The sequence below is a fragment of the Paralichthys olivaceus genome, chromosome 24, assembly GCF_024713975.1.
Source record: "Paralichthys olivaceus isolate ysfri-2021 chromosome 24, ASM2471397v2, whole genome shotgun sequence".
Lineage (NCBI taxonomy): Eukaryota > Metazoa > Chordata > Actinopteri > Pleuronectiformes > Paralichthyidae > Paralichthys > Paralichthys olivaceus.
In genome coordinates, this window is record NC_091116.1 from 13068118 (window position 1) to 13092078 (window position 23961).

At 47.0% G+C, this 23961-nt stretch overlaps 4 protein-coding genes and 1 long non-coding RNA gene across 15 annotated transcripts in view; 4 read left to right on the plus strand and 1 right to left on the minus strand.

Annotated features, from left to right (window-relative positions):
- Nucleotides 1-8453, plus strand: part of LOC109645447 (nck-associated protein 5-like) — a 104401-nt gene extending 95948 nt beyond the window's left edge. For all 10 annotated transcript variants that reach the window (XM_069520987.1, XM_069520986.1, XM_069520984.1 and 7 more), the window contains 4 exons: nt 1563-1678; nt 1959-2094; nt 2182-2357; nt 6737-8453. In XM_069520987.1, coding sequence (XP_069377088.1) covers nt 1563-1678; nt 1959-2094; nt 2182-2357; nt 6737-7036 — 728 coding nt within the window. In that variant the 3' untranslated portion in view covers nt 7037-8453. The remainder of the gene's footprint in view (nt 1-1562; nt 1679-1958; nt 2095-2181; nt 2358-6736) is intronic.
- A 415-nt stretch (nt 8454-8868) lies between these two features.
- LOC109647090 (ly6/PLAUR domain-containing protein 1-like) lies at nt 8869-13182 on the plus strand. 2 transcript variants are annotated; one of them, XM_069520995.1, is made up of 4 exons: nt 8869-9033; nt 10905-11039; nt 11742-12149; nt 12254-13182. In XM_069520995.1, exons 1-3 carry the CDS (start codon nt 8985-8987, stop codon nt 11984-11986), a joined length of 429 nt encoding a protein of 142 aa, XP_069377096.1. In that variant the 5' UTR covers nt 8869-8984; the 3' UTR covers nt 11987-12149; nt 12254-13182. The 2 variants fall into 2 exon arrangements, with proteins under 2 accessions (XP_069377096.1, XP_069377097.1); XM_069520996.1 differs by having other exon boundaries at nt 11742-12134.
- Nucleotides 13183-14803: 1621 nt separating this feature from the next.
- LOC138406971 (uncharacterized) lies at nt 14804-16855 on the minus strand. The gene is made up of 2 exons (XR_011240360.1): nt 16681-16855; nt 14804-16396 (listed from the first exon to the last, which is right to left on the minus strand). It is a non-coding gene; the product is annotated as an uncharacterized lncRNA (long non-coding RNA).
- Nucleotides 15707-20468, plus strand: LOC109641820 (actin-related protein 3). Its single transcript, XM_020106387.2, has 12 exons — nt 15707-15957; nt 16303-16358; nt 16855-16979; nt 17070-17180; nt 17373-17468; nt 17803-17910; nt 18004-18147; nt 18675-18848; nt 18960-19052; nt 19133-19258; nt 19345-19428; nt 19536-20468. Exons 1-12 carry the CDS (start codon nt 15914-15916, stop codon nt 19629-19631), a joined length of 1257 nt encoding a protein of 418 aa, XP_019961946.1. The 5' UTR covers nt 15707-15913; the 3' UTR covers nt 19632-20468.
- A 137-nt stretch (nt 20469-20605) lies between these two features.
- On the plus strand, nt 20606-23206 carry LOC109641821 (transmembrane protein 182-like). Its single transcript, XM_020106388.2, has 5 exons — nt 20606-21043; nt 21555-21654; nt 21752-21874; nt 21949-22086; nt 22363-23206. Exons 1-5 carry the CDS (start codon nt 20897-20899, stop codon nt 22614-22616), a joined length of 762 nt encoding a protein of 253 aa, XP_019961947.2. The 5' UTR covers nt 20606-20896; the 3' UTR covers nt 22617-23206.
- The last annotated feature ends 755 nt before the right edge of the window (nt 23207-23961 follow it).

Consider the following 23961-nt stretch of genomic DNA (forward strand, 5'->3'; position numbering starts at 1 on the left):
TGAGCAGCGTTGGTTGCCCGCAGGTAAACAGTGTGAGGGAAAGAGGAGGCGCTCATCGACTATCTGCTGGTGAATTTATCTGCGTGACCCAGAGATCGGCTGTCTTCATCAGGAGCCCCACAATGTTAGACGTTGCTACCAGAGGCTTCAGTCTTGGCGTGGTGAAAGCAGAGGGCCGGACAGACATCCAGTTCTGGGTTATTTGAGTTACTGGTGGTCTCAGAATTATGGAGGCACCATGATACAGTGGTTTTATTAAAGACGTCAGGTAACGATTGACCTTTTTGTTAGTTTCTCATCACTGCCGGGGATTTAGAAAATAACTTGTTTCTTTATGTGAAACGGAGCTGGAAAGAACTGGAAATCCAGATGTTCCTCAGTCACTGTCCTGTCCTCTCTGTGCAGCTGTTTATTTTACGTCTCTGTTTTTGATTTGGATTCCTGAGTCGAGGCTGAGGAGGAAAAATAACCTGAAGTGTTTGTCTGAAAGTGCGACTGTTGTCGTCTTATGAGCTCAGAGCCTTGAAATCCTCACGCAGCTCGTTTAGAAGTATTGAAATGTCAACACGGCTCCACTCCGGCAAGTTCGGTTTGTTATCCTCCTGATTTGAAAAACCTTGTTTGTTCTGAAGCGAATGTGTCGACACTGACGTCCGACGCTCGGCCGAGATGACGAAGCAATCCTCGTGTCCTTACAGAAACCAGCGCTCCCCCGTCGGCCCCCGAGGAGACTAACAAACGCAATTAGACGAGCGTGTCAGCACAGCCAAAGATCATAAAGCGCCGTCTGCCCCGGTGTTGATGCACAGCAGAGCGGTGGTGGGCGAGACGCAGTCAGATGGCTGATTACAGCTACAGTAACACACGGGGATGAGGGATCACTCCCGGGGATTTATGCTTGCAGGACATTAGCCTGCGCCCGTTTCACCTCGAGGCTCTGCAGAGGCAGCACTTTGAGTCACAGCTGCTCCTGTCGAGGCTCCACCGTGGAACAAGTAGATGAGCAGAGCCGGATTCCATCCACTGCATTCGAATCCTGTTTTTAATCGCGTCCTTTCTATCGTGCATCATAATGTAGAAGCACAAAGATAAAAGCTGCCAGCAGAAGGTGAAAGGTCTTTTATTATCTCCACGCAGACTTTTTCAGATCTGTTATTGTAACTGAATTCTGAGACACAATTAAAGCGGCGTCTGTCTGAGACGACGGCCGGCGGAGTGATGTCGCCTCGTCACTCGGGAGAGACGGCAGAGAGCCGTAATATCCAGGCTGACGAAGTCACGGCTCTGAACAATGACGGCGTGGACGCCATTAATGTTTGATAGCTGGGATATTGTGCAGCTCAGCTCAGACATGCAGAGGGATGGTTGTGAAGGAGCGTTTCAGCTGAATGCATGTGCTCATCCTGCGTTTCATCAGCGCGTCTGTCGAAGAATTCAAATTATGTTTTCCTCCGTATGCCTGACAGGAGGAGGCCATGTGGTGAATACAGTCTGTGTGTGTGTGTGTGGTTCACTGTACACGTCCATGACTCATTTCTCTTTTGTCTCTTTCTGCCTGAAAGGCGCCGTCAGGACGAAGAGGTCGAGTCTTTGTGTTCCGCGGAGCAACAACCCCGCGGACGACAAAGAGAAGGACGCAGAGAGGAAGACGAGAAACAAGGACTGTGAGATTCCTGGTGTAAGTTGAATGTGGACTGGAGCCAGCAGTTAGCTTAGCTTAGCATCTTTAACATCTTTGTTTTAATGATCAAGTGAGTTCAAATCCACTGAAGCGGAAAAAAAAACTCCTGTCCTCAAACTGTCTCATCGATATGAAAAGTAAAGTTTTATTCATGAGGTTAAACGTCTTGACCCAAGCTAACGTTGTTCTCTCTAAGATTTATGTATTTTTATTATTTCTATCTTCTCTCATTCTGAACTAGTGTGAGTTTTTAAACACCCGGTGTCTTTGTGCACAGGAGCGAGCCCTGCGAGTGTGCACGTACTCGGGCAGCAGCAGCAGCAGCGACACCGAGACCGAGCTGGAGGCCGGCGGCAGCACTCTGGGCTCGCCGCAGCGGACCCTGATCCCCAGAACCAAGAGGAGCGACCCAGGTTTGAAACGTTTTTAAATGAAAGTTCCCCGTCGTCATCGGATTCAGGTCGTTTTTTATTTCACTCTTCTTATTTTCCTTCGTGCAGTCGAGCAGAACGAGGAGACGCTGAAGAGGAGCAGCGTGGAGAAACCCCTGTCGATCATGGACTTCTACCAACACGACATGTTCTCACACCTGGAGCGGGACAGCAGGAGGATCTCTCAGTACAACCTGTTGCACAAAGAGTCGTCGCTCGACGGGAAAGCAGGAGACAGACTCAGTGTGAGTGTCAACACACGCCTGACGTGTTTTATTTACTCATTACAGCCTCGGACGAGATTCTGGAAGATGATTTACTCTATTTGTTTTCAGACGTTTACTCTGATTTCTGACATTTTCCTGAAGTTTGTTGCACTCTGAACTTTTATGCAGCATTTTGAAGTTTTTTTTTAAAGTCGGTTCTCTTTGATTGCTTCGCCTCATTCTACCATCTGAGGGAGATAATGCAGCGCGGCCTGAACCAGTTTTCTCATTTCACTGAGCCCGATGGAGGCAAAATAAAAATCCTGGATGTTTGCAGCCTCACGCACAAAAAAGTAGAATGTCGGAGCTGGAAAGTGTCTGGAACGTTCACAGTGAGCGATGACGCTTCTAACACGTGACGGACGTGAAACTGGAAGAACCCAAATATATCTCAGGACGAAGAAGAGGAGCAGCACACGTAGGAGACGAAGACGTCAGATCCCGGACAATCTGCTGCAGCTGCCTCGCAGGACGAACTCTCAGTCGTTCCGATGAATAAATGGAGCCGCGATGTCAACTTTACCTCTGAAACTCTCGACTCGGAGGTTTCTTCCTCCGTTAGAATTGTTCGCAGGTTTTCGTAGGAGTAAAAAAAAAAAAGAAAACGTCTCTAATTGCTTTCGATCTCCTCGCCCTCTCGTGTCAGCAGGTATTTGCCTACAAGTATTTAACACTGCTGAATGACAAATGAGGATCAGAGAGCATGAAATGGCCTCCAGCCTCCACGGCCCAGCGACCGGGGACGGACTCTCTTACCCCTGCTGCTGCTGCTGCCGCCCCCCCCACAATACAAAAATCCATAATCTGAAAAAAAATAAAAGAGGCTCTGACTCAACATGAGTTCAAAAGCAACTGAAGAGGAGGACGAGAGCTGTTCTGTGATCAGATTCTATCTGAATTATCTCTACGGCCGTCGATTCGAGGAAGTGTGCAGAACTTACAGAAGGGAGCGTCTCCGCCTCCTCCCGTTGTACAAGAATGGAAAATATAGATCGCTCCCATCTCGTGTGTTTGACGTTCTTTGGATCCGGTGGGTTTTCGGGGGAGCGAAGTCACGGAATCAATTTAACACAACGAGCTCTGTTCACCGTCACTGAATTCTTAACGTACTCTGTGGTTCTATGATACCTGAGGTGGTTTCTCACGCGTTTGAGTACTGTGGCTTTATTCTTGAAAAACACGATGATACTCGATTAAATGGTCTCGAGTAAAAATGAAAAAACGGCGAAACATCCGTCTGAGTTAAAAAAGGACTTTTAAAGACTCAATCAAAGGCAAAACAATGCCGACAATCAAACATCCAGTGAATTATTAACTGACGATCATTTCAAAGTATTTCCCTGTGAAGCTGATTGTTCCTGAGCGGTGCAGCAGCTGTGATGATGGATGACGCCTGTTGAACCCGTTTACCCTTCGTCATTCTGCCGCAGAAGAAGAAGACGACCATCCATCTGTGTGTCATCACCTCTTCACCCGGCTCGTACCTGCCCCCTCCCTCCTCCCCCCACCCTCTTTGGTCGCCGGCTTCTGACTCGGGGGACGTTGTCGTCGCCGGCCGCAGTTTCGGGCAAGTTTTCGTGGTCGGCAGCGGGCCGGTGTCAGCGGCCGGTGATTTAAGCGCTTTTAATAACCTTTCACAAACACTCAGGAGAGTGATGTAAAGCTCAGCGGCTCCCATCAGAGCCCTCACAGCCCGCGCTGGCCTCCCATTCATCATCCTGACAGCACCTGACAGCCCTGCTAACGGCGGCTCCCGCCCCCTTCGCCTTCCATCCTCTCCCCCGTCTGAGTCTCTCTTCCTCCCGCGTGTCCTTCCCTCGTCTTCCTCTCAGTCTCGGCCTCTCTCTCTCCGTCTGCTCTTCATACTTGACTTCTCCCGAAACACATTTCTCTCTTTCCTCACATTTGTTTTTTTCTTTCCTTGAACTCCTTTCACAAACTTACTTCTTCTCTTCTTTCCCCCCCCCGCTCTGTTTTCTTCTCCTGTTTCCAAAACAACATCAGAACTTGTGCCAAAAGCGAAGCATCACCGGAGTCGGGGAGATTCCAGTGTTTATGTAACCTGCAGTGTTCCTCAAATCAGCATGCGCAGCGGCTCCTCTGGCGCCGTAATAGCTTGTTACCTCGGGCGATGATTACACGGCGAGAGAGAGGGAACATTTCAGCTGTAATTTGAAACAGGGCCAGTGGATACAGACAAAACTACAACAGTGTCACAGCAGAAATGAAGATGTGCGGCAGGAATATCAGCTCCACACACGATAAGGAGACGACGTCTCTTCTCCTGCAAAGATTTGGTTTCTGGAGAACAATGAAAAGTTACTGAGTGGTTCCAGGTTTTTTCTCCCTCCCTCTCGATGAATGAAGATCCCACTCTTCTTTTTTTTTGTGAGCGTCAGGAAAAACCCACAACAATAAAAGGAGGGGTTTTAATGAGCCTCTGTAGCGAGCAGCTCGTCTGAACTTCAGACGTCCCGTCGCTGACGTGCGACGCAGAATCGCTGATTTGGTCCCTCGTGTTTTCGAGCTCTCACCGAGACGTCCGCCTGCAGCCTCCGTTACGAGCGTAGCCATCTTTTTTTTTTTTTTTGGGCCGAGCTCGCAGGGGAGGGTTCGATCTGCTGGTAATTGTGTTCCTCCAAAATCAAATCCAATCAGCGATAACTCAGCCGTTCTTTCTTCTCACCCGTTTGTTTCTGAGTAGACGGAGATTCAGAGATACGTCTGGTAATTACTGACCCCCATCAGGCTCAAGAACAACAACTTCAACACCTGCGTTATGAAGCTGCAGCTGATCTGGAGTCAGTCAGTTCTCACCTGTGGACACGTTTCTCTGTAACGCTCCTCCTCCTCGATTCTCTCGTCTTCCTCTGCCGAGAGGTCACACCGGGGTCACATTAATGGAGCTCCGTGGGATTTTTAAGGCGAGAGGTGGATTCTGCAGCAGAACACAATGTGAGGAAACAACATATTTTATCCATGTACGTGTTGAAAGTAACATTCTTCTGAGACCGACTCGTGATTCGTTGGACTTTTGATCGCAGATTTCCAGTCGGAGATATTCGAGCGAAGCGGAGACGAGTCATCCATCTTTGTTTACAGTCTCCGAGTTTCTCCTCGTGTCTGTGATTCCACCTGATTTCAGGATCTATACGCTCCTGTAGTCTGACCCCACAGCGGAGCCACGGTCCCTCTCGGACGGTTTCATTCCGGCCTCTGATCACAGAACAGTTCACAGCTGAGCCGACAGACGAGATCAATTAACCGACGGATACAAGAGAAGAAACTTTATCTTGGAAACAGAGATTGTTTCTCTGCAGAAGAAAGGAAGGAGGCGGAGGGAGGGAACCAGAGCTCGTGTTCAAGTCTTGAAACTGAAGAAAACAATAAGATGGAAACTTTCCTTCCTGATTTGCGGAACCTTCTTCCAAATGCTGTACCTGCTCTTTTTGCACATTTGTATATTAAACACGAGGAGATGTAGATCTGCATCCTCTCGTGTCCCTGAGTCGTTGTGGGTTCACTCTGACCGGAGACAACGCCTCGCGGCTAAATGCTGAACATTCCAGGTTCTCCCCCCAGAGGCTGCTTGAACCCTGCAGCTGCTCCTCGGCGTACTGACCCTGCACAAACGTGCTGAAGTGGAAGCCGAGGATTTTGTTTACGGCCTCTAATGGAGGTGCTTTGCCGCTGATCGCCGCAGTAACTGTGTCTCTGAGGGGCGGTTTGAGGAGAACTGTACGATTCATGTAAAATACTGAAGAGTCGTCACGACATAAACAACAAGTGACTATTTTTAGCTCTGTGTTGTTTTCATTCGTTAGCGGTAAAGTAGCAGCTGGTTAACTCTGACCTTTGCACTTTAATGTCTGCGGAGCCTGAAGACCAACACGCTCAGATTTCCTCTGGAGATCAAACCCACAATAAAATCCTTTTTTTCAATCATCATACTTTCCAAACTGCTGCTGCTCCGAGGATCGTGGCTCTGAAGAAACAACTCCCGCTAATTGAAGCAGCGTTCACAGACGTAAACGCCTCCCCTGAGCAACGCCGTCCTGATGACGCTAATCTATAAAGCCGACTGTCGCATTGTGCGCAAAAGAAATAATGCACAGTTAATATAACGGGGGAGTGGGTGAGCCCAGACGCCCAGAGGTGCACGTCTGCCAGCACCCAGGACGTACATTTGGTCCTTGAGCGTGATAAAAATCTCAATATAGATCCCTGTCACGGCCTCGAGCGGCGTCCGTCTTATTGCTCTGCAGCTCGACGCGGTGCAGTGTCAGACGTGAGTGGAAATCGAGCTGAGGCGCATCGAGATCATGTTTCTGATCTGTTCTCTTTTTTTGTCTCCGCAGAAGGAGATCCCCCTGGAGAAAACGGCGGCCGGCGCGAACCAGCCGAGCTGCCTGGACTTCTCCTTAGAGTCCCTGAACGAGCTGAATCACAGCAGCGGCTCCGGCAGCGGCCTCTACCCCGACGCTGGCGTCCGCAGAGGAGGCGGCTGCCACGCGGATGAAGGGAGGAGCGCGGAGGACTGCGGCAGAGTGGACGAGCCCTCGTCCTCCAGCTTCTCCAGCAAGGCCCCGGGCTCCCTGAGCGACTCGCTGTACGACAGCTTCTCGTCCTGCACCAGTCAGGGATCCAATGACGTGTAGAGTCTCTGGTTCCGGTCTCACAGACTCACAGAGTCCTCGGGAGAGGACCGAGGCGTTCCCGCCGTCAGCTCCGACCTCTGGACACACAACACGAAGCACTTAGCGGAGCTGCGGACACGAGGACGAAACCTCGACCCGGACGCCGACCAGGACTGCGGTCTGGGTGCCGTGGACTGGACAGCGAGACACCGGGGGACGTCTTATCATTGCACTGTAACAGAAACTGTACAAAGTGTGTCAGGAGAGTAAAGTGAATTATTAGCAAGCAGAGCAACACTGATGATCGGATAAACCATTTTTACGTTTCGCTGCTAAGTTCATCGGCCGTGACTCGGAAAAACAAACCTGGTTCTTCTTGTTTGAAGCGATTTTTCTCACTAATCAACTTCTGCTCATTTCAAAAACCTGTTGCCAATCTTGTCTCTGTGTGTGAACGACGGAAAAACAGTGAGAGTGTTTCCTCAAGCGACGAAGCGTGTGGCACGTTTCCCCCCACGCGGTACATTAACGCTGTTTTTTTTTTTTTAAATGAAACACAGGTACAACAAACGACTTTGGCTCGAACGCACCCAGTGTCACAGTTGGTAGCTCAGGGAACAAACTGGACTCGTGTAGATTGTAAAATGCAGCCGTCAGGAAAAGGAAAACACAACTCAAGTCGACTTTTCCTTCTCGTAGTTTTTTTTATATATTTGAAATGAAAGCTTCCACTCGGTAGTCGATCCTCATGTAGAGAACCTGAACTCTCCAAACCTCAGTTCATAGCTGTATATGATGTTGTACATACAAATGACTATAAGTTAATATCAGAACGGGGCATTGCTGATTGATATATGCAAATGAGAAATGAAATAAAAATGTAAATCGTTTGCCAATCTCTGAACCAAGCTTTTGTTTGAACTCTGCTGTTTGCTGAGGAATTCTTTTAGAGGCTTCTTCTTTTTAAAAAGCAACGATGACAATAATAAAAGTCTTTATTTTGACCAATAAGAGCTAATACTCAAATATTTTATCACTTTATTTTACATATTTTCAACTTTAGGCTGACGTTATGCCAAATTTCTACCTGGAGTTTGACCAGCTGGTGCTAATCATTGGAGCGCCTGTGTGTTTTTCTATGAAACTGTTAATATTGTATGAAGAGAGTCTGCACACGACTTGTGTATTTTTCTAGATGTCCAGTATTTATACCCACATTTTGTACCGTCTGTTGGGACTGTAGCGTGACTGTCACCTCTCTCCTCCATGTTCCTGCTTCCTGTGTCAAGAGAAATGGCTGCCAGCAGTGTTACTTTATTATTATTATTAATATTATTATTATTATTACTGTGTGCAATTCTGTCTGTTACACTAGACTTCAATGCTCTATTTTATGTAACTATTTCCTAAATAAATATGAGAAACTATTTCAACCCGAGCTGCAGTGTGTGTGTGTGTGTGTGTGTGTGTGTGAATAATATCTAACATTGATTTATTAAGATAAAAACATTTCACTTGAACATTAATGTGACACGAAATTTCAATAAGTCAAATATTCCGCAGCAGAATTAATTAATTGGAAAAAGGTCAAACTTCACTGTCACCGCAGAAAATGAACCGAATTATTTATAACAATTGTTTTAAACTCTAAAGATGTTTTTTTTTTGTCTCTGAATAAAAATAAAAAAGACATCATGATGTTTCATTTGGTCAAAAACAATTAAAACATCTTCAAACTCAAGAACACGTGTGAATAAAATCTGAGCAGAGAATTTAAAAGTCTTTTTGTGTCTCATGAAGTCAGAGATGTGCGCGTGCGTCACGTGCTCCTTCCCCTCTCCCCTCTCTCTCTCTCTCTCTCTCTCTCTCTCCGCCTGCACCGAGGACCGTGTGCGGGCTCGTCCTCCTCCTCCTCCTCCTCCTCTGAGCTCCTCTGGATGTTTCCTCTCGGAGCGTCTTCAGGAGGAGAATGCGTCTTCTGCTTTGTGCGACTTTCCTCGCAGCGCTCGTGGACGCAGGTGAGTGCGGCGGCTGCTCCTGTTTCCATCCGTGCGCAATAAAAAAAAAAAAAAAAACCAGGAGAGAGGTGCGGGGCGATTGCGCACAGATTTTATTTTTTTAAAAACACGCAAACTCCAGATATTCTGCTTTGAAGTTTGAAAAAGCAGAAGTGATCTCGTGTCTGTCTGAGAAAAAAAAGAGTTTCTGTGGAAACTTGTGGAGGAAAAAGAACAGACGAGCTTCACGATGCGTCCTCTGGCGACGGTTTTACGCGCAGAGGAGGCGCAGAGGAGGCGCAGTGTGGCTCTGCGCCCTTTGGGCTCAGGAGGAGAAACACGTCAACGTGTAAATCTCAATCTGCATGTGTTTGATTCCACTGAAGGATTTTCTTGATCTCCTCCTCATTCTCCTTTCTCTCACAGTGATTGCCATCTCTCTCTCTGTCTCTCTCTCTCTCTCCTCTGGAGGCACAAGCTCTCCTTCTCCTTTTCTCCTCAGCTTCTGTTTTCTGTTGTTCAGTTCTTCTGAAGCTCATCATCTGAGCTCAGGAGCTGGATCTCTCCCTCCTCGGTGACACATTCATCCCCGCTCTGCCTCCAGATGATGGATGCAGGTTTCAGGCGTTTGCTGGCTCTGAAGTAATTAAGCCGGGGTGGTGGAGTTCTGTGTGGACCTTTATCAGCTGTGGAGTTTAGATTAATGGTCGGTGCCATTTCAATAATTTCTCCGGTTGTATCTGCCTGTGGGGACGGAGTGGCCTGAGTGGGGTGTTGAGATGGAAAGGGCAGGTTTGTTTGCAGGAGCTTTTTGATTGAATGCTCGTGTGATACATAAGAAATCAGGGTTTGTAATAAACTCTGACTTCTGAAGAACTTTAATTTGTCGATCACTGATTTTTCCTGCAGCTTCAGTAAAACAGACGTGGAGATATGTTCCTGGATATTTCCCAGCACAGCCGAGTCCTCCTTCCTCTCGTCTCGTACCTTTCTGCAGAGATGATGGAGGCTCAGGTTCACGACGTAGGTTCCCTCAGTTTCACGGGCGTCAGATAAAGTTTGCAGAAGCTGCAGCAGATTTCAGCCTCACATGAGTAAACGGAGCTTTATCTCCTGTGAAAACCAGGAGGGTTCAAAGTGGAATTTAAAGAGACCACTCTCAGCTTCAGGGTGAATCTGTGACCTCTCTCACGACGCAGCCGAGGAGCGACGTCCCAGACGATGACGCTGCTGCTGCTGCTGCTGCTGCTGCTGCTGCTGCTGCTGCTGCTGCTGCTGCTGCTGCTGCTGCTGCTGCTGCTGCTGCTGCTGCTCCCCTCACTGTTGCACAAATGCAAAATCTACAGAAACGCTTCTGCAGCTTGACCCGAGCAAGAAAATGTGCAGAAACGTCTGTGGAATAATAAAATGTGAGAGAAGCAGCACAGGGGGGGAAATAAGAGGAGAGATCAGGCTGGAGAGAAACTACCATAACTTTCTTTGTGTTTATTCAGTCGGAGTCGATGAGGAGATCTTGTTCTTGCTGCAGGTTCTTCATCGTATTCACACGAGATGAGTTTCACCTCCTCCTGCAGAGACGAGCTCCTTCCTCCAAATGTAGATGAGTCACTGCAGCTGAAATGTCGGAGCGTGATGTCGGCTGCAGGGACGTTCAAAAACAAAGCGTTAGTCCACCTCGGGGCCCTTCTGCCTGCATGGGCCCCCAAAGTCCCCAAAAGAAATGTCCCAGGGGACACAGTGGACTCTGCAAACTCCACCGTGCAAACTGCTTCAAATTTCAAGCTAATGTCTCTAAACTGTGTGAAACGTTGTCCCCTGACCCTGAGGTGACGGAGGAGGAGGAGGAGGGGGCGGGGGTTTGATTATCTGTGTGATTTGTGTCCTCGCTGCAGGAGACGCTCTTCAGATCCAGTGTTACCAGTGTGAGGAGATGAAGCACAACGACTGCTCCACGCCAGAGTTCATCGTCAACTGCACCGTCAACGTGCAGGACATGTGTCAGAAGGAGGTTCTGGTCAAACCCGACGGTGAGCGACGCCACCTCCTTCTTATCTCCCCGATGTTTGTTCAGGTGTCGGAGAGGTTTTGAGCTTCACATCTGGACGGTTGGAGGAAGTGGAAGTAAATCGTTAAAATCGATATTTAAAATCACCAGGAGCAAATGTTAACGTTCAGATTCAAGCTGAGCAACAATTTCAAAAATCAAGAAAGAGACGAGAAGAAAAAAAAGATAAAGTGACGTACGAGTGAGCAGCAGGTGGCTCTTTGGTGGCGACTCACAGTTTAGTCATTCAACATTTTACGGATTGAGCGGCTGCGGCTTTGTGACGACGTCCTTGAGCGAGACCTCGGATGTTTCATCGTGGCGCCTCCTCCTCCTCCTCCTCCTCCCCGGAGGAGCTGCAGACGGAGGATGCACAAGACTTTTAGTTTTGCTCCTTCATCAATAAAAAGCTTCCCTCCGCCTGCACAGATTCAATTTATCTGATCTCAACTTTCTTCTCGTCCAGCAGAAGGAAATTTAATTTAAAGAAAACACAAGATAAATAACACAATGAGAATCCTTCATGAATTATAAAGCTCCTGCTGTAACAACAGATAACAGCATCATGGAGGAGGCTCGCTGGAGTTCTCTTCGTACAGTATAAATTACAGTGACGCACACGCCGGTGAACACGAGGCGACAGACTTTAAACTCCTCTCGTCTGTTTCCATCTTTCTTTTTGCAGGAATTCATTACAGGAAGTCCTGCGCCTCCTCGGGGGCCTGCCTCATCGCCTCCTCCGGATACCAGCAGTTCTGCACCGGGAGGTTGAACTCCGTCTGCATCTCCTGCTGCAACACGCCGCTCTGCAACGGGCCCAAGAGGAGGCGCCCCGTCCCCTCGGCGGCGGCGACGCCTCAACCGCAGAGGAGCCGTCGCCTCCTCCTGACCTTTCTCCTGCTGCCGCTGACGCTCCTCCGGCTGACGTAGACGCTCCCACCGCACCTCCACTGTACAGTTTCTCATATTCACTTCAATCACTTTCTATCTGTTGCTCTCCTCCATCCTCCACGTGGTCGCTCCTGGTCTCAAAAATCCAAGATGGCGCTTGAACAAAACGTCACACTGAGGCTTCAGAGTGAGTGACGTCACGGTGGGTCGATTCCGGACGAACCGTCAGAACCCTGACGAGCATTTTGTTCCCGTTAAGCATCTTAAAGACTGAGTGAACATTTTATGTCGTGTGTTTCGTCGCAGGTTGATTCTGGAGCCCGCGGCCGCTGCCGCTGCTGCGACGGCTGAGGCGACATCACGACCACAGAATGTCTCTGCAGACCTGGAGCTGCGTGAGTCTCATCAGAGGACGACTCGTCCCTCTGCCGCGGACACGTCCGTCCATTTCTGTGCTTTGTTGTGAAGTGGAGCGTTGTTTGTGAAGAAGCTGATCTGAAACCAGCTGTTAAAGGTTGAAGTTACTGTGGAAAATAAGCTTTTACTTATTATAATGATTGTGATCTCACAAACCCAAACTTATATTCTTCATATTTATGATGACGGAGACACTTTGATTCAGATCAATAAGGTTCCGCAGCTTATTCCTGCATATTCTCCACTGCCACACAGTATTGATCGAAGTTTTACGACAGGGAATATGAAGTTGTACTGAAATACTTTTGTATTTTTTGGGTTGATTCTTCCACACGAACAGTTTGTTAGCGAACCACTGAAACTTCACATATCGTCACTTTGTGAAATGAAAAGTCAAAATTATAATAAAAAAATAAAAAAGAAGTGTCACAAAGTAAAGAAGAAAAATGTCTTCAGGGTGAAATCAGAAGTTTTTTATTTGTTTAAATCCAGATCGTAGCCAGTGATGCATGTCGCCTCTGCTGTGTAATATAAAAACACATGCATCATATTTTCAGCCGAGCATCTTCGGACACGTTTAAATTCCCTCTCAATACTTTTGGTGCTTGCGTCACTTTTGAATCTGTACAGTCTAATATGAACAATATCAACATGTATTGAATGTTCTGTGGAGATAAACACGTTCTCCGACTGTTCCTCGTCTTGTTTTAATATTGAAACCCCCGAGAACGTGTTTGTTCTGATGAATGTTGGCGGCAGCTTGGTCTTCTGTGAAGAGTTTCACTGTGTCGTGTAAATAAATGTTGCAGAAAAACCGAGACGTCCTGAGCCGATGGATTCATTTAACTGGGAATCTTCTCTATTGTAAATATCTCACGGAACACAAATGAAAAGGGGATTATGGGAACTTCAAAATGGCCCCTGACCACATTTCCGCTGCAGCACCTGAACCTTGTGTTTTCTCCACAAGTGCGAACATCAGGATTCCGCTCGGCTCGGCTGTGGAATCGTCCGCTGGAGGTGGTGAGAAGGTTATTTGGGCCCAAACGCTCCGTGTGAATTTTAACCTCGGCGCTGAGGACGAACTTTAGAGTTTCACTGTTTAACTTGCTTCACCCCGATGATTCCTTTATTGATTGTTTTCTGCTCGGGGCCTCTGAGCACATTCGTCCGTCTCAACATTTTGCTTCTTTTGTGTTTGGATTTATTTTATTTTTGAGAATTCCTCACAGCGCAGGTGTGTGAAACCTGATCGAAGCTCAAAGGAAGCGGGAGATTGAGGTTGTGAGCTCAGATTGAAGCGACAAATCCAGAATCCAGTGGACGTCAGGTCATTTAGCAAAGAGGAGAAATGAGTAGTGTGCAGAAACACACACACACACACACGCATGTAACACTCCGCCAATGCATCCTTTATTATCTCCAACTATTTTGCAGACAGACAGATTTTCACGGTCCAGTTGAGCCACAGTCGTGTTTCCAAGTAACCGTTTGCAGCAGTGCATCATGGGAGAGAGTGTCTGCAACCGGAGGAATCCTGCACAGTTGTAGAACGACGGATGTGTGTGTGAGTGTGGAAGTGTAAACTCTGGGTCTATTAGCAGCGTGACGGAGCATCATTAAGTCTGAATACTGAGGAGGGAGGACGAAGATCTCTCGGGGTTAAGAAGCAGCAAAAAACAGCAGATTATTAAAAATAATAAGGGCCCACCTCTGCCTCGCTCTAATGACGTGCACACAAACACGCTCGCTCTTCAGTTGATGAGGGACCTCCACTCATCTGCTTTGTTTACCGTGTCAGGGACGAGGAGGGGAGTGTCGAGGCGAGGGCGGGAAAACGCTTCAGGTCCGGGGAAACGGAGGGCGGCGAGATCTCAGGCCTCCAGAGACAAATGAAGGAAACAGTTTGAACCTCGTTCACTTTCACTGTGTCGCTCAGAGTTCACTGCTCTGGGAGGAAATCTGAGCGACCGACCAGGACAAGTTCCTCGAGAAGAGAGAGGAGCAACAAACACGAGGCCTCTCCACCCGGACTTACCAGAATCCAGAGCGACCGTGCAGAAACCTGAAGATGCAGAATGGTTCCCGACGACACGGACATCTTACGTTCCTGCAGAGCATCACCGGTGTTTGTTTGGTGAAGCCGACAACAGGCCTCAGTCTGCTGGTGGAAGCGAACCCCTCCCAGTCAGAGAGGTAAAGAGATTCACGTGCAGCCGCGGAGACGTGAACACGCATCAAGCTGCTGCAGAATAAAACACAAGTGGCTGGAAAAGAATCAGAATCCATTGTCACGCTGTTTACACCAGTTCCAGGATGTTTTTATGGAGGAGTCAGAAATCTGGAGGTGAGGCCGGAAACATGGAGCAGCTCGAGATGTTGAAAACGAGAGCTCTGGTGCCCTCTAGTAGTCGAACAGAGAAACACAGCGGGAGGGAATTAATTAAGTCAGATTTATTTATAGAGTGAAAACAAGTTGAGTCAAACACGGTGAAGGAAATGAGAGAGTGGCTTTTAATATGAATTCAAAGTTCTTGAGAGTTTGATGGACGATGTTTTTTTGTGTAATCTTGCTCAGAAACAAATAAACTTAAACCTGAGATGTGAGATGTTTCCAGGTTTTACAGTGACTCATCTTTGCATTCATTAGTTTTACTCATGTTTCGCATCATCACTGTTCGTCTCCTCTGAAAAGAGTCGTCTCGTTTTGTGCGGTTTGTCTTTGTGAGAGGAACCTGCTCCGACTCTCTGCGTGGAGACAAATGGTCTCACCTCCGCTCTTCGATGGAGTTTCCATCAAGTGGCGAAGCAGCCGAGGACTATTCCATCAGCAGCAGAGGAGCCGGGGGGGCTTCTCTCCCAGAGTCTGTGGAGACACTCATGAGTGAGTGATGAGTCTGCCCGAGGACAAAGGGACGATTGTTCTCCGGCCCTGGGATTGGCTTTAATGCGGTGAGCTGCTGTGGAGCAGGAACCGGGCCCCGAAGCTCCCCCCCTGCTCGTAGATCGTCTTTATCAGCGGCCCTGCATGCAGCTGTGGAGGGCGAGCAGCGCTTAGTCTGGCCCCTGACGGCCCCTCAATCAATGATGTCATCTGCTGGAGTCAGCAGGGTGACATGAGGTCGGAGCCTTGTTTCCTGCTCAATGTAAAGAAAACAACATGAAAAGACAAATAATGATTAATAATGTTTTATATTCACACAGAGGAAATTAATTAAACTGGATTTAAACGAATGAGATTGATGGTTAATGACGTAATTTCCTGTTTCAGACACGTGTGCCCTTTTACAATTAAAGCTGAAAGTTTAGTCCGCCCCGGTTGCGGTTACAGTGTCCGTCCACGCGGTGGCAGTGTTTCGCCCTCAGAGCTGCTGACTCTGCAGAAGAAGAAAACCGCCTCCTCACCGAACCCGGAAGCTGTCGCGGATCGGCCGCTGGTCGCTTGTCATCCGGCTGCTGCTCTCGAACCCGGCGCCTGAGGAGAGAACCGCGTTCCCCGGGAGCCTGAAATCTTTTCCCCCCCCGCTGACGGAGAAGCGCGGAGCGAGCATGGCGGGTCGGCTGCCGGCCTGTGTCGTCGACTGCGGCACAGGGTGAGCGAGGAAACACCAGATGCTAGTTAGCGTTAGCCTGCTTCCATTGACCACAGCGGCGTCTGTCACAGCTGAGCTAACGCCCTGCTGCTAACGTTAGCATGCTACACCCGGTCTTTACCCTCGCAGTGTGTGAACACGTGTTAATGTGATGAACTGTCGCCGCGGAGACTTTATGTAGAATCTGTTTTTGACCTCAGCACCGTTTCATACACTGGGATTAGCCGCTGCTAGCCGCTCGAGCTAATGCTACTTCCTGGACCGTCCTCTCACAGGAAACTCATCATCCCACTGGTTCTGGATTTTAACTGAGCTCCGCCTGTTCTGTCCGTTTCTTCTGTTCAGGTACACGAAGCTGGGATATGCAGGAAACACAGAGCCGCAGTTCATCATTCCTTCATGTGAGTAAACCATCAAACCACCACCTGAACTGGAGCTGCTGTTCAGAGTCAAGCATTTAAAAGGTTTTAATGGAAATAGTTGCAGCTCAACAACACAACGTTCATTAGATAATAACAACCTTTGAAAGCCTCACACTACATTTGAACACACTGAGTTTGAGACCTCACGAATGATAGAAAACGAGAACGCTTCCTTTATGATTTTCAACAACGTGACAGTTTCAGGTCGACTTCCTTTTACCACCGGCTCATGTGCAGAGAGACGACTTGAAATAAGCATCTTTGATCGGAAGGGGAACCTCTGATTATAAATACAACAAACCTTTGTGTCAGCGAATGCAAATGAACAATCATCGAGTTTCTCCATCTGTTTCAGGAAAAATGTTTTTCATGTAAACAAACCCACAAATTGTGACTTGAGCAGGATTCACTGGAAGAACGAGGACGAGGAAATGACTGAGAGAATCACCGATGGTTTCTTCTTGTTCCTCTTCAGGTATCGCGATCAAAGAATCGGCCAAGGTCGGGGACCAGGCTCAGCGCCGGATGATGAAGGGCGTGGATGACCTGGATTTCTTCATCGGGGACGAAGCCATCGACAAACCGTCATACGCGACAAAGGTAGAGCTGAAGTTCAGGTTTGGTTTTCCTGTGTGAATTCTGGACGTTACTCATTATTACATTCATGCTGTGTCCTGTTCTCTCTCCCAGTGGCCCATTCGTCACGGGATAGTGGAGGACTGGGACCTGATGGAGAGATTTATGGAGCAGATCATCTTCAAGTATCTGCGGGCAGAACCTGAAGACCATTACTTCCTTTTGGTAAGAGCAGAACTACCACCTAGTAAATGTACTACATTTCCCTGTCCTGAAAATCTCAAGTCATTTGCCTCTTGGGTCTTTACCTCCTTTCACAAATGTTTGCTTTTATTCTGTTGTGTAGCTGAAGTTAAGTTAGAAACTAGTGTTTAATACTCACGTGATGAATCTGTCCGTCTCCGTCTCTCTCTGCAGACAGAGCCTCCACTCAACACTCCAGAGAACAGAGAGTACACAGCAGAGATCATGTTTGAGTCGTTCAACGTCCCCGGTCTCTACATCGCTGTTCAGGTGCGTTTCATACAACGAATACCTCAAACTGCAGGACTCACAACTAGTGAACACACATGTGAAACCAGACTCTGTGATAAAATTAGATTTGACTCTTTTCACTCAGAAAAATGAGTCAGACAGTGTTTTTATTATCGCTTCCTCTTCTTGAGGTTTCGCAGTCGTGTCTGAATATTTCCACTTGATTTAAATCCTGCAGAGTGTCGTCACTGGGAATTCCTGAATTCTGAAGCACGAGTCATGTTTAAATGTTGCTTTTATTTTTTAAGCCTCAGTCATTTGAAGGTATCACTCGATCCTGTATTTTTTTTTAAACGTGAACTTCCTGTCTCAGGCTGTTCTGGCGCTGGCTGCCTCCTGGACGTCCCGACAGGTTGGAGAGCGGACGCTGACAGGGACCGTGATTGACAGTGGAGACGGAGTCACACACGTCATCCCAGTGGTCGGTGTTATTATTATTATTATCATCATTATTATCATCAGGAATCACTTTTTAGCTGCTTCCTTGTTCTCAAGCGTTAACTCTGCTGTCCAGGCTGAAGGCTACGTCATCGGCAGCTGCATCAAACACATCCCCATCGCTGGTCGAGACATCACCTACTTCATCCAACAGCTGCTGAGGGAGCGGGAGGTGGGGATTCCCCCGGAACAGTCTCTGGAGACGGCTAAAGCTGTCAAGGTCGGTATTCATTTAATTTATCATTCAAGATCTTTCCTCAGAAACATAAAATCTAGATGTTTTGACGGTTCGTTAAAGTTAAAGCATGAAAAAGGGACTTAAATAACACAAGCAAGAACTTGAATTTGTGAAAATGGAAATTGCATCAGCCCTTTGCCTCCAGCTATAATGAAAATAACCAGTTTTCTCTCTGTCAACAGCCGTGAACTCGCGGCAGCAATATTTTAAAAGTGACAGTTGTGGCTCTTCGTTTTGAGTTACATATGTGTCAAGATATTTAGATTACGGCACATAAATAATTCAGTTTAATTTAATGATCCCTTATATTCTCATATTGCAAAAAGAAGCAGCCAGGAAACGATGGAACAGATGATGATGATGTGATTGAGGGTGTGCTCCTGAGTTTGGCCACTAGATGTCAGTGCAGCTGCAGAAACGTCTGCACGTCTCCAAGTGATGACTCCAGGTTTAACTCGTCATAACATCTGCATTCTACCACAGCTGGACTATGTTGCTTTGTTTTTCAGGAGCGGTTCAGCTACGTCTGCCCCGACCTGGTGAAGGAGTTCAGCAAGTACGACACAGACGGCTCCAAGTGGATCAAACAGTACACCGGCGTCAACTCCATCAGCAAGAAGGAGTTCACCATCGACGTCGGCTACGAGCGTTTCCTGGGGCCTGAGATCTTTTTTCATCCTGAGGTACGAGCGATCGCTTCTTAGAGATGTCGTGTTCGTGCTGCTGATGACGATGTTGATGGATGATAACAAAAAGAAAATGTTCTGATTTGATTTTCTTTTGCTCTCGTCCAGTTTGCAAACCCGGATTTCACTCAGCCGATCTCAGAGGTGGTGGACGAGGTCATCCAGAACTGTCCCATCGACGTCAGGCGTCCGCTGTACAAGGTACAGAAGTCTCGTGAATGTGACGCTCGCACGAGGGAAGCGTGTTTGTATGTTTTTGTTGACGTGAACTTGTGTCTCAGAACATCGTGCTCTCCGGAGGCTCCACCATGTTCAGGGACTTCGGCCGGCGCCTGCAGAGGGACCTCAAGAGGAGCGTGGACGCACGACTGAAAATGAGCGAAGAGCTCAGCGGCGGGAAGTTGAAGGTGAGACGATGACAAACCCACCGGAGGGAAAACGTCTGATAGGTGTTTTCGTCTTGTCTCTTACACGTGTGACGCTTTGTTTTCAGCCCAAACCCATCGACGTGCAAGTCGTCACTCATCACATGCAGAGATACGCTGTCTGGTTCGGAGGATCAATGCTGGCGTCTACTGTGAGTTTCAGTGGTTTCTCGTCACATGTATTTTTCTTTTCACGTGTTTTCATTTTCAAAACATGAAGATTAATTAAGAATCGTTTGTTTTTTTGTTTTTTTTGCAGCCTGAGTTCTACCAAGTGTGCCACACTAAGAAAGATTACGAAGAGATCGGGCCGAGCATCTGCCGCCACAACCCCGTATTCGGCGTCATGTCTTAGGCCGGGGAGAAAGCGGAGGAAGCGCCACAAGACCTCACTCGCTGTGGAAGTCCCATGAGCCTTTGCACGGATGCTCCGAACAGGCCTGTTCATTCGGATTGATCGACAGCGGACCAAACAAACTGCCAATCAAAAGTGTGGCAATCTCCTCGCAAATCAGAGGAAAGAGGTGACGCAGCCCAAAGGTTCCTCAAATACAATGTTTACTGCAAGTAGGTTAATAATAGGTGATAAATCTTAAATTTGTGTGCCTCGTATATGTACTTATTCTCTCCTCACAGGGTTGTAATATGTGATTAATCAACATGGGTCCTGTGTAAATGCACTTCTCTGTGTGGAAGCGTCGGGTTCTCGCTATGTGTTATAAGAATTAAAGCTAAGGGGTTGTCTGGAGAACCGGGACACGCTTCGATCGATCCAAGAAACAAACACCAGTGAGTCAAACTCCTTTCTGATCATTTAGTCGAACGAGTGCAAACGCAAATACACGGTTTAAAAAAAAAAAAACAGCGTTCATTCCTGATTTTCTTTTCTTTCTTTTTTTGTGGGTGTTTAAAATATCTCTCGGTACCTGGAGGAAATATTTCAAGTATTTGTCTCCAGGTGTCCCTGAGACAACTTGTCGTCTTTTCTCCGCTTTTCTTTTGACCTTTTTATTTGTATCAACGCCCTGAAAAAGGAAAAAAAAAAAGCATTGTGTTAATATATGATCATGCAGTTTGAAAGACTGTTGGTGGACCATCACTGTTGCCTAGATCTCAGTCATACTGGATAGCCTTGTACTGTACCAAATCTGGATTTCAATACTGGCATGACAATAAATGCCAACGAGATGTTTGTCCTGTTGTAGTTTGTGTTTTTCAAGAACAATGTGTAGAGTTCTAAATATCTCCTGCTCATTATTAGAGAGAAAGTCTTTTTAACTCATCTACAGTTCAGCTTTATTACAGTTTAACTTCAGTTACTTAACCTGCCATCAAACTCTACGCTATTTTAAAGTAAAACACTTTGCATGAACATGCCGCCACTCTTATTTTTACTCCCCCCCCATCCTGCAACTCTATCTCCTCCAAATGAGCAACACATGATGCAACATTTATTTTCGTTCTGCCGCTTCGTGTGGAAAACACCGGTCAGTCCGGATCAGGAGTGAATCAGAATTTACTCTGTGTATTTGAACATGGAAGCAAAGACGGAGAGTAAATAAAGAGTTCGACAGAGTCTGACTGTAAAAGGAAGAGATAGAAAGAGCAGCCGGCCGAGACATGTCTCCGGCAGAGAGGATGAAGCTTCTCCTCTTCCTGGCGTCGTTCTTTGGAGCCGTAGGATCTCTGCTCATGCTGCTCTGCTGCGGCACCGAGTACTGGCTGCTGGCTGCGGAGTCCTGCAGCCGACCCGAGGACAGACGTGAGGTAAGTGTCCTCAGGACATCACACGACTTTATCTGCACGCCGTTCTAAAAGCATTGTCACAAAAAAGAGAAGAAATCAACAGCAATATGTTGTTAAACTTGGTAAAGCAGAACGTACTGCGGCTTAAAGTTAGTATTTGTTCACTACTCTACTTCTTTATGATTCTGTTTGTATTAGAAGAACCAATGTTTATCAGAATAATGTACGGAGAAGGTGCAAAGGAAAATCAAGCAGAAGAAAATAGAGTGAATAAGGAAAGAAGACAACAACTGAGAACCTGTTTGTCATTTGTGAATAAAGTTATTGTCTTAAATTCTCTGTCAGTGACGGGCAGAGGTCACAGATCCTCTGTGGACGTGCACCAGTGATTAACACTTTACACAAACACGTCGTCAAACTTCTTTAGCTCTCGAGAGACATTTAAAATGTTTTTTTTTTTTTTTTTCAGGGAGCAGGTCAAAAAGAAAACTTCATTGTTCAATAATAATCATTATTCATTGTCTTCCATCAGAGCGGAGGAGACGAGATGAGGATCTTTCACGAGGGTTTGTTCTGGCGATGCTCCTTCGTGGTCACTTCCCATGAGTTCTCAGTGTGGGACCTGTGGATCTGTGAGAACCTTCGCTACACACGGTCTTTTAAAACATACACGATGCTGTCACGACCTCTAAATGTCTAAAAAAAAAAAATCTTTATTTTAACCCTCAGCCAATCAGCCGTCGTCAAAGGTTTGCCAGGCGGCCTTCCTCTTCCCGTTTCCTGTGAACGAGCCAGTGAGATCCAAGATGGACGCACTTCCTCCTGAGCCATACGAACATCCCTCCGCCATTGGTTTGTGTATATTTGCAGTTTTCACAGTCGGTGGTGATTTGTCCTGAGTCTCATGGTCTCATTGTGCTCCTCAGTGTTCAGGACCTTCTGGAGCATCTTCCTCGTCTCAGGTTCGGTTTCTGTCATCACAGGCGGGTTTGTGCTCATCTCCGCCGGCTCGTTGACCAATCACAAGCTCGTTAAAGCCGGTGGGGCCCTTCAGCTGTGCGGGGGTGAGTGTGTTCGTTCTTTTTTTTAAATTAAATCCAGGACTTCTAATTTGATCAAGTAGAATTTATGTGATATTATTATCATGTACAAAGATGTAGCGGAACAATCAGACACGCACAAGAATCAGAATTCAGTTTTTAATGAGAGAACAAATGAAATAAAACCTTTTAAATTATAAATAAGATGAAAAATGAAACATTTAGGATAAAAGAAGAAATAAACTCCTCCTCTGAGGGATGATGGACGTATAGATCTTAAACTTGACTTCTCCCTGTCAGGCCTGTGTCTTCTGGCCGTACTGTTGATGTATCTGATGTGGATCCAGGTCCTGGACACCCTGGAGCAGTTTGTCCTCCACCAGAGTGTCTCCACCTGTCCCTCCTTCCACCTCAGCGTCCATCACGGTCCCTCCTTCCTCCTGGCTCCAGCGGCCGTCTTCTTCTGCCTGCTCGCCGGCCTGCTCTTCGTTCTGATTGGCCGGATTGTTCAGCGGGACCAGAAAAAGCACAGAGTTCCTGAAACTTCGTTGTAGGATCCAGTTTTTTTTATCCAGACTGAAACTGTGATTGACAGGAGGTCACTCAGCGATGACCAAAATCAAAAATGTGGATCCCTCCCCCCCGGTGAAGATAATTGGAATCCTTAATTGGAGACTTGTCATTGTAAATAGTTTTTCTAATCTATTTAACAGATCCCATTGTGATTAATACCCCGATACACTCGCTCTGGTTTGATTATAATTGATGAATCAGTTTTGACAAAGAAGTGGCGGGCGTGCGGGTGCTGGGCCGCTGGTGTGCACGTTGAAGGATTGAGTGGGATGAGAGTGAGCGGAGCTGCCTGTCACCGGGACGTCAGGCTGAAGCACACTGGGTCACAGGGATGGAGATAATAATAAATTAGACTGTCATAATCCATTTTCTGACAGGAGGCCACTTCAGGGACGCCTCCTGGGGTGTGTAAGACACTCAGCGGTCACTAGAGGACAGTGTTGTCTCGGGATAACGTTGGGAGCAGTTGTTGAAGTGTCCACGTCAGATCAGGCCTGTGGACGATATATGTGACAAGTGATGGGGGGGGGTTTAATTCTCCTGGCGAATTAAAGACACCGAGTTTTGTGTTCGTCAAGTTTCAGTGTGGTTGGTGTAATATTTGAGGTGGTGGTGGTGGTGGGGGGGGGGGGGGGTTGGTGGCCTGCAGTCACACCTTGATAATTGGAAAAGGCAAACAGAGGTGAGACCTCGAGATGAGGGTAACAAAAGGGAGAGAAGGGGAAGGTAAAAGGGGGGAGCAGGGAGAAAAGGGAGTTGACACTGCTCATCAGTGCTTCTCTCGATATTTTATCACGTCTGACGCTCCTTCATCCCTCCATCCCATCTCCTCCTCATCTCCGTTGTGAACTAGGTGGGTGTCATTACACCTGAGCATGTCACATTCACTTCCCCGACCCTCGCCATGTTTAACATCTCTGTCACCTCCCTCACCAACAGACGACCGAGGCGTCCACGGCTCATCTGAGTTTTCGGGGAGATCCAGTCTCATCACTGGGTTTCCATCTTTCCAGAGCAGGATCCTGGCAGATTCATTATATGAGCTCCTGGAGAGGAGGTGGCTCTCATCATTATAATATAATGTAATTTAATATGATATCATATCATATTAAATTGGATATAATATAATGTGACATAATATAACATCATATAATGGGATATTATGTCATATAATGTAGTATAATGTGATATAATGTAATTTAATATGATACAATATCCTATCATATAAAATGTGATATAATATAATGTGATATATAACATATATAATAATTTTAAGAAAATATTTTATTGGGGTACAAACTCATTGTATGTTACATTTATTTTTTT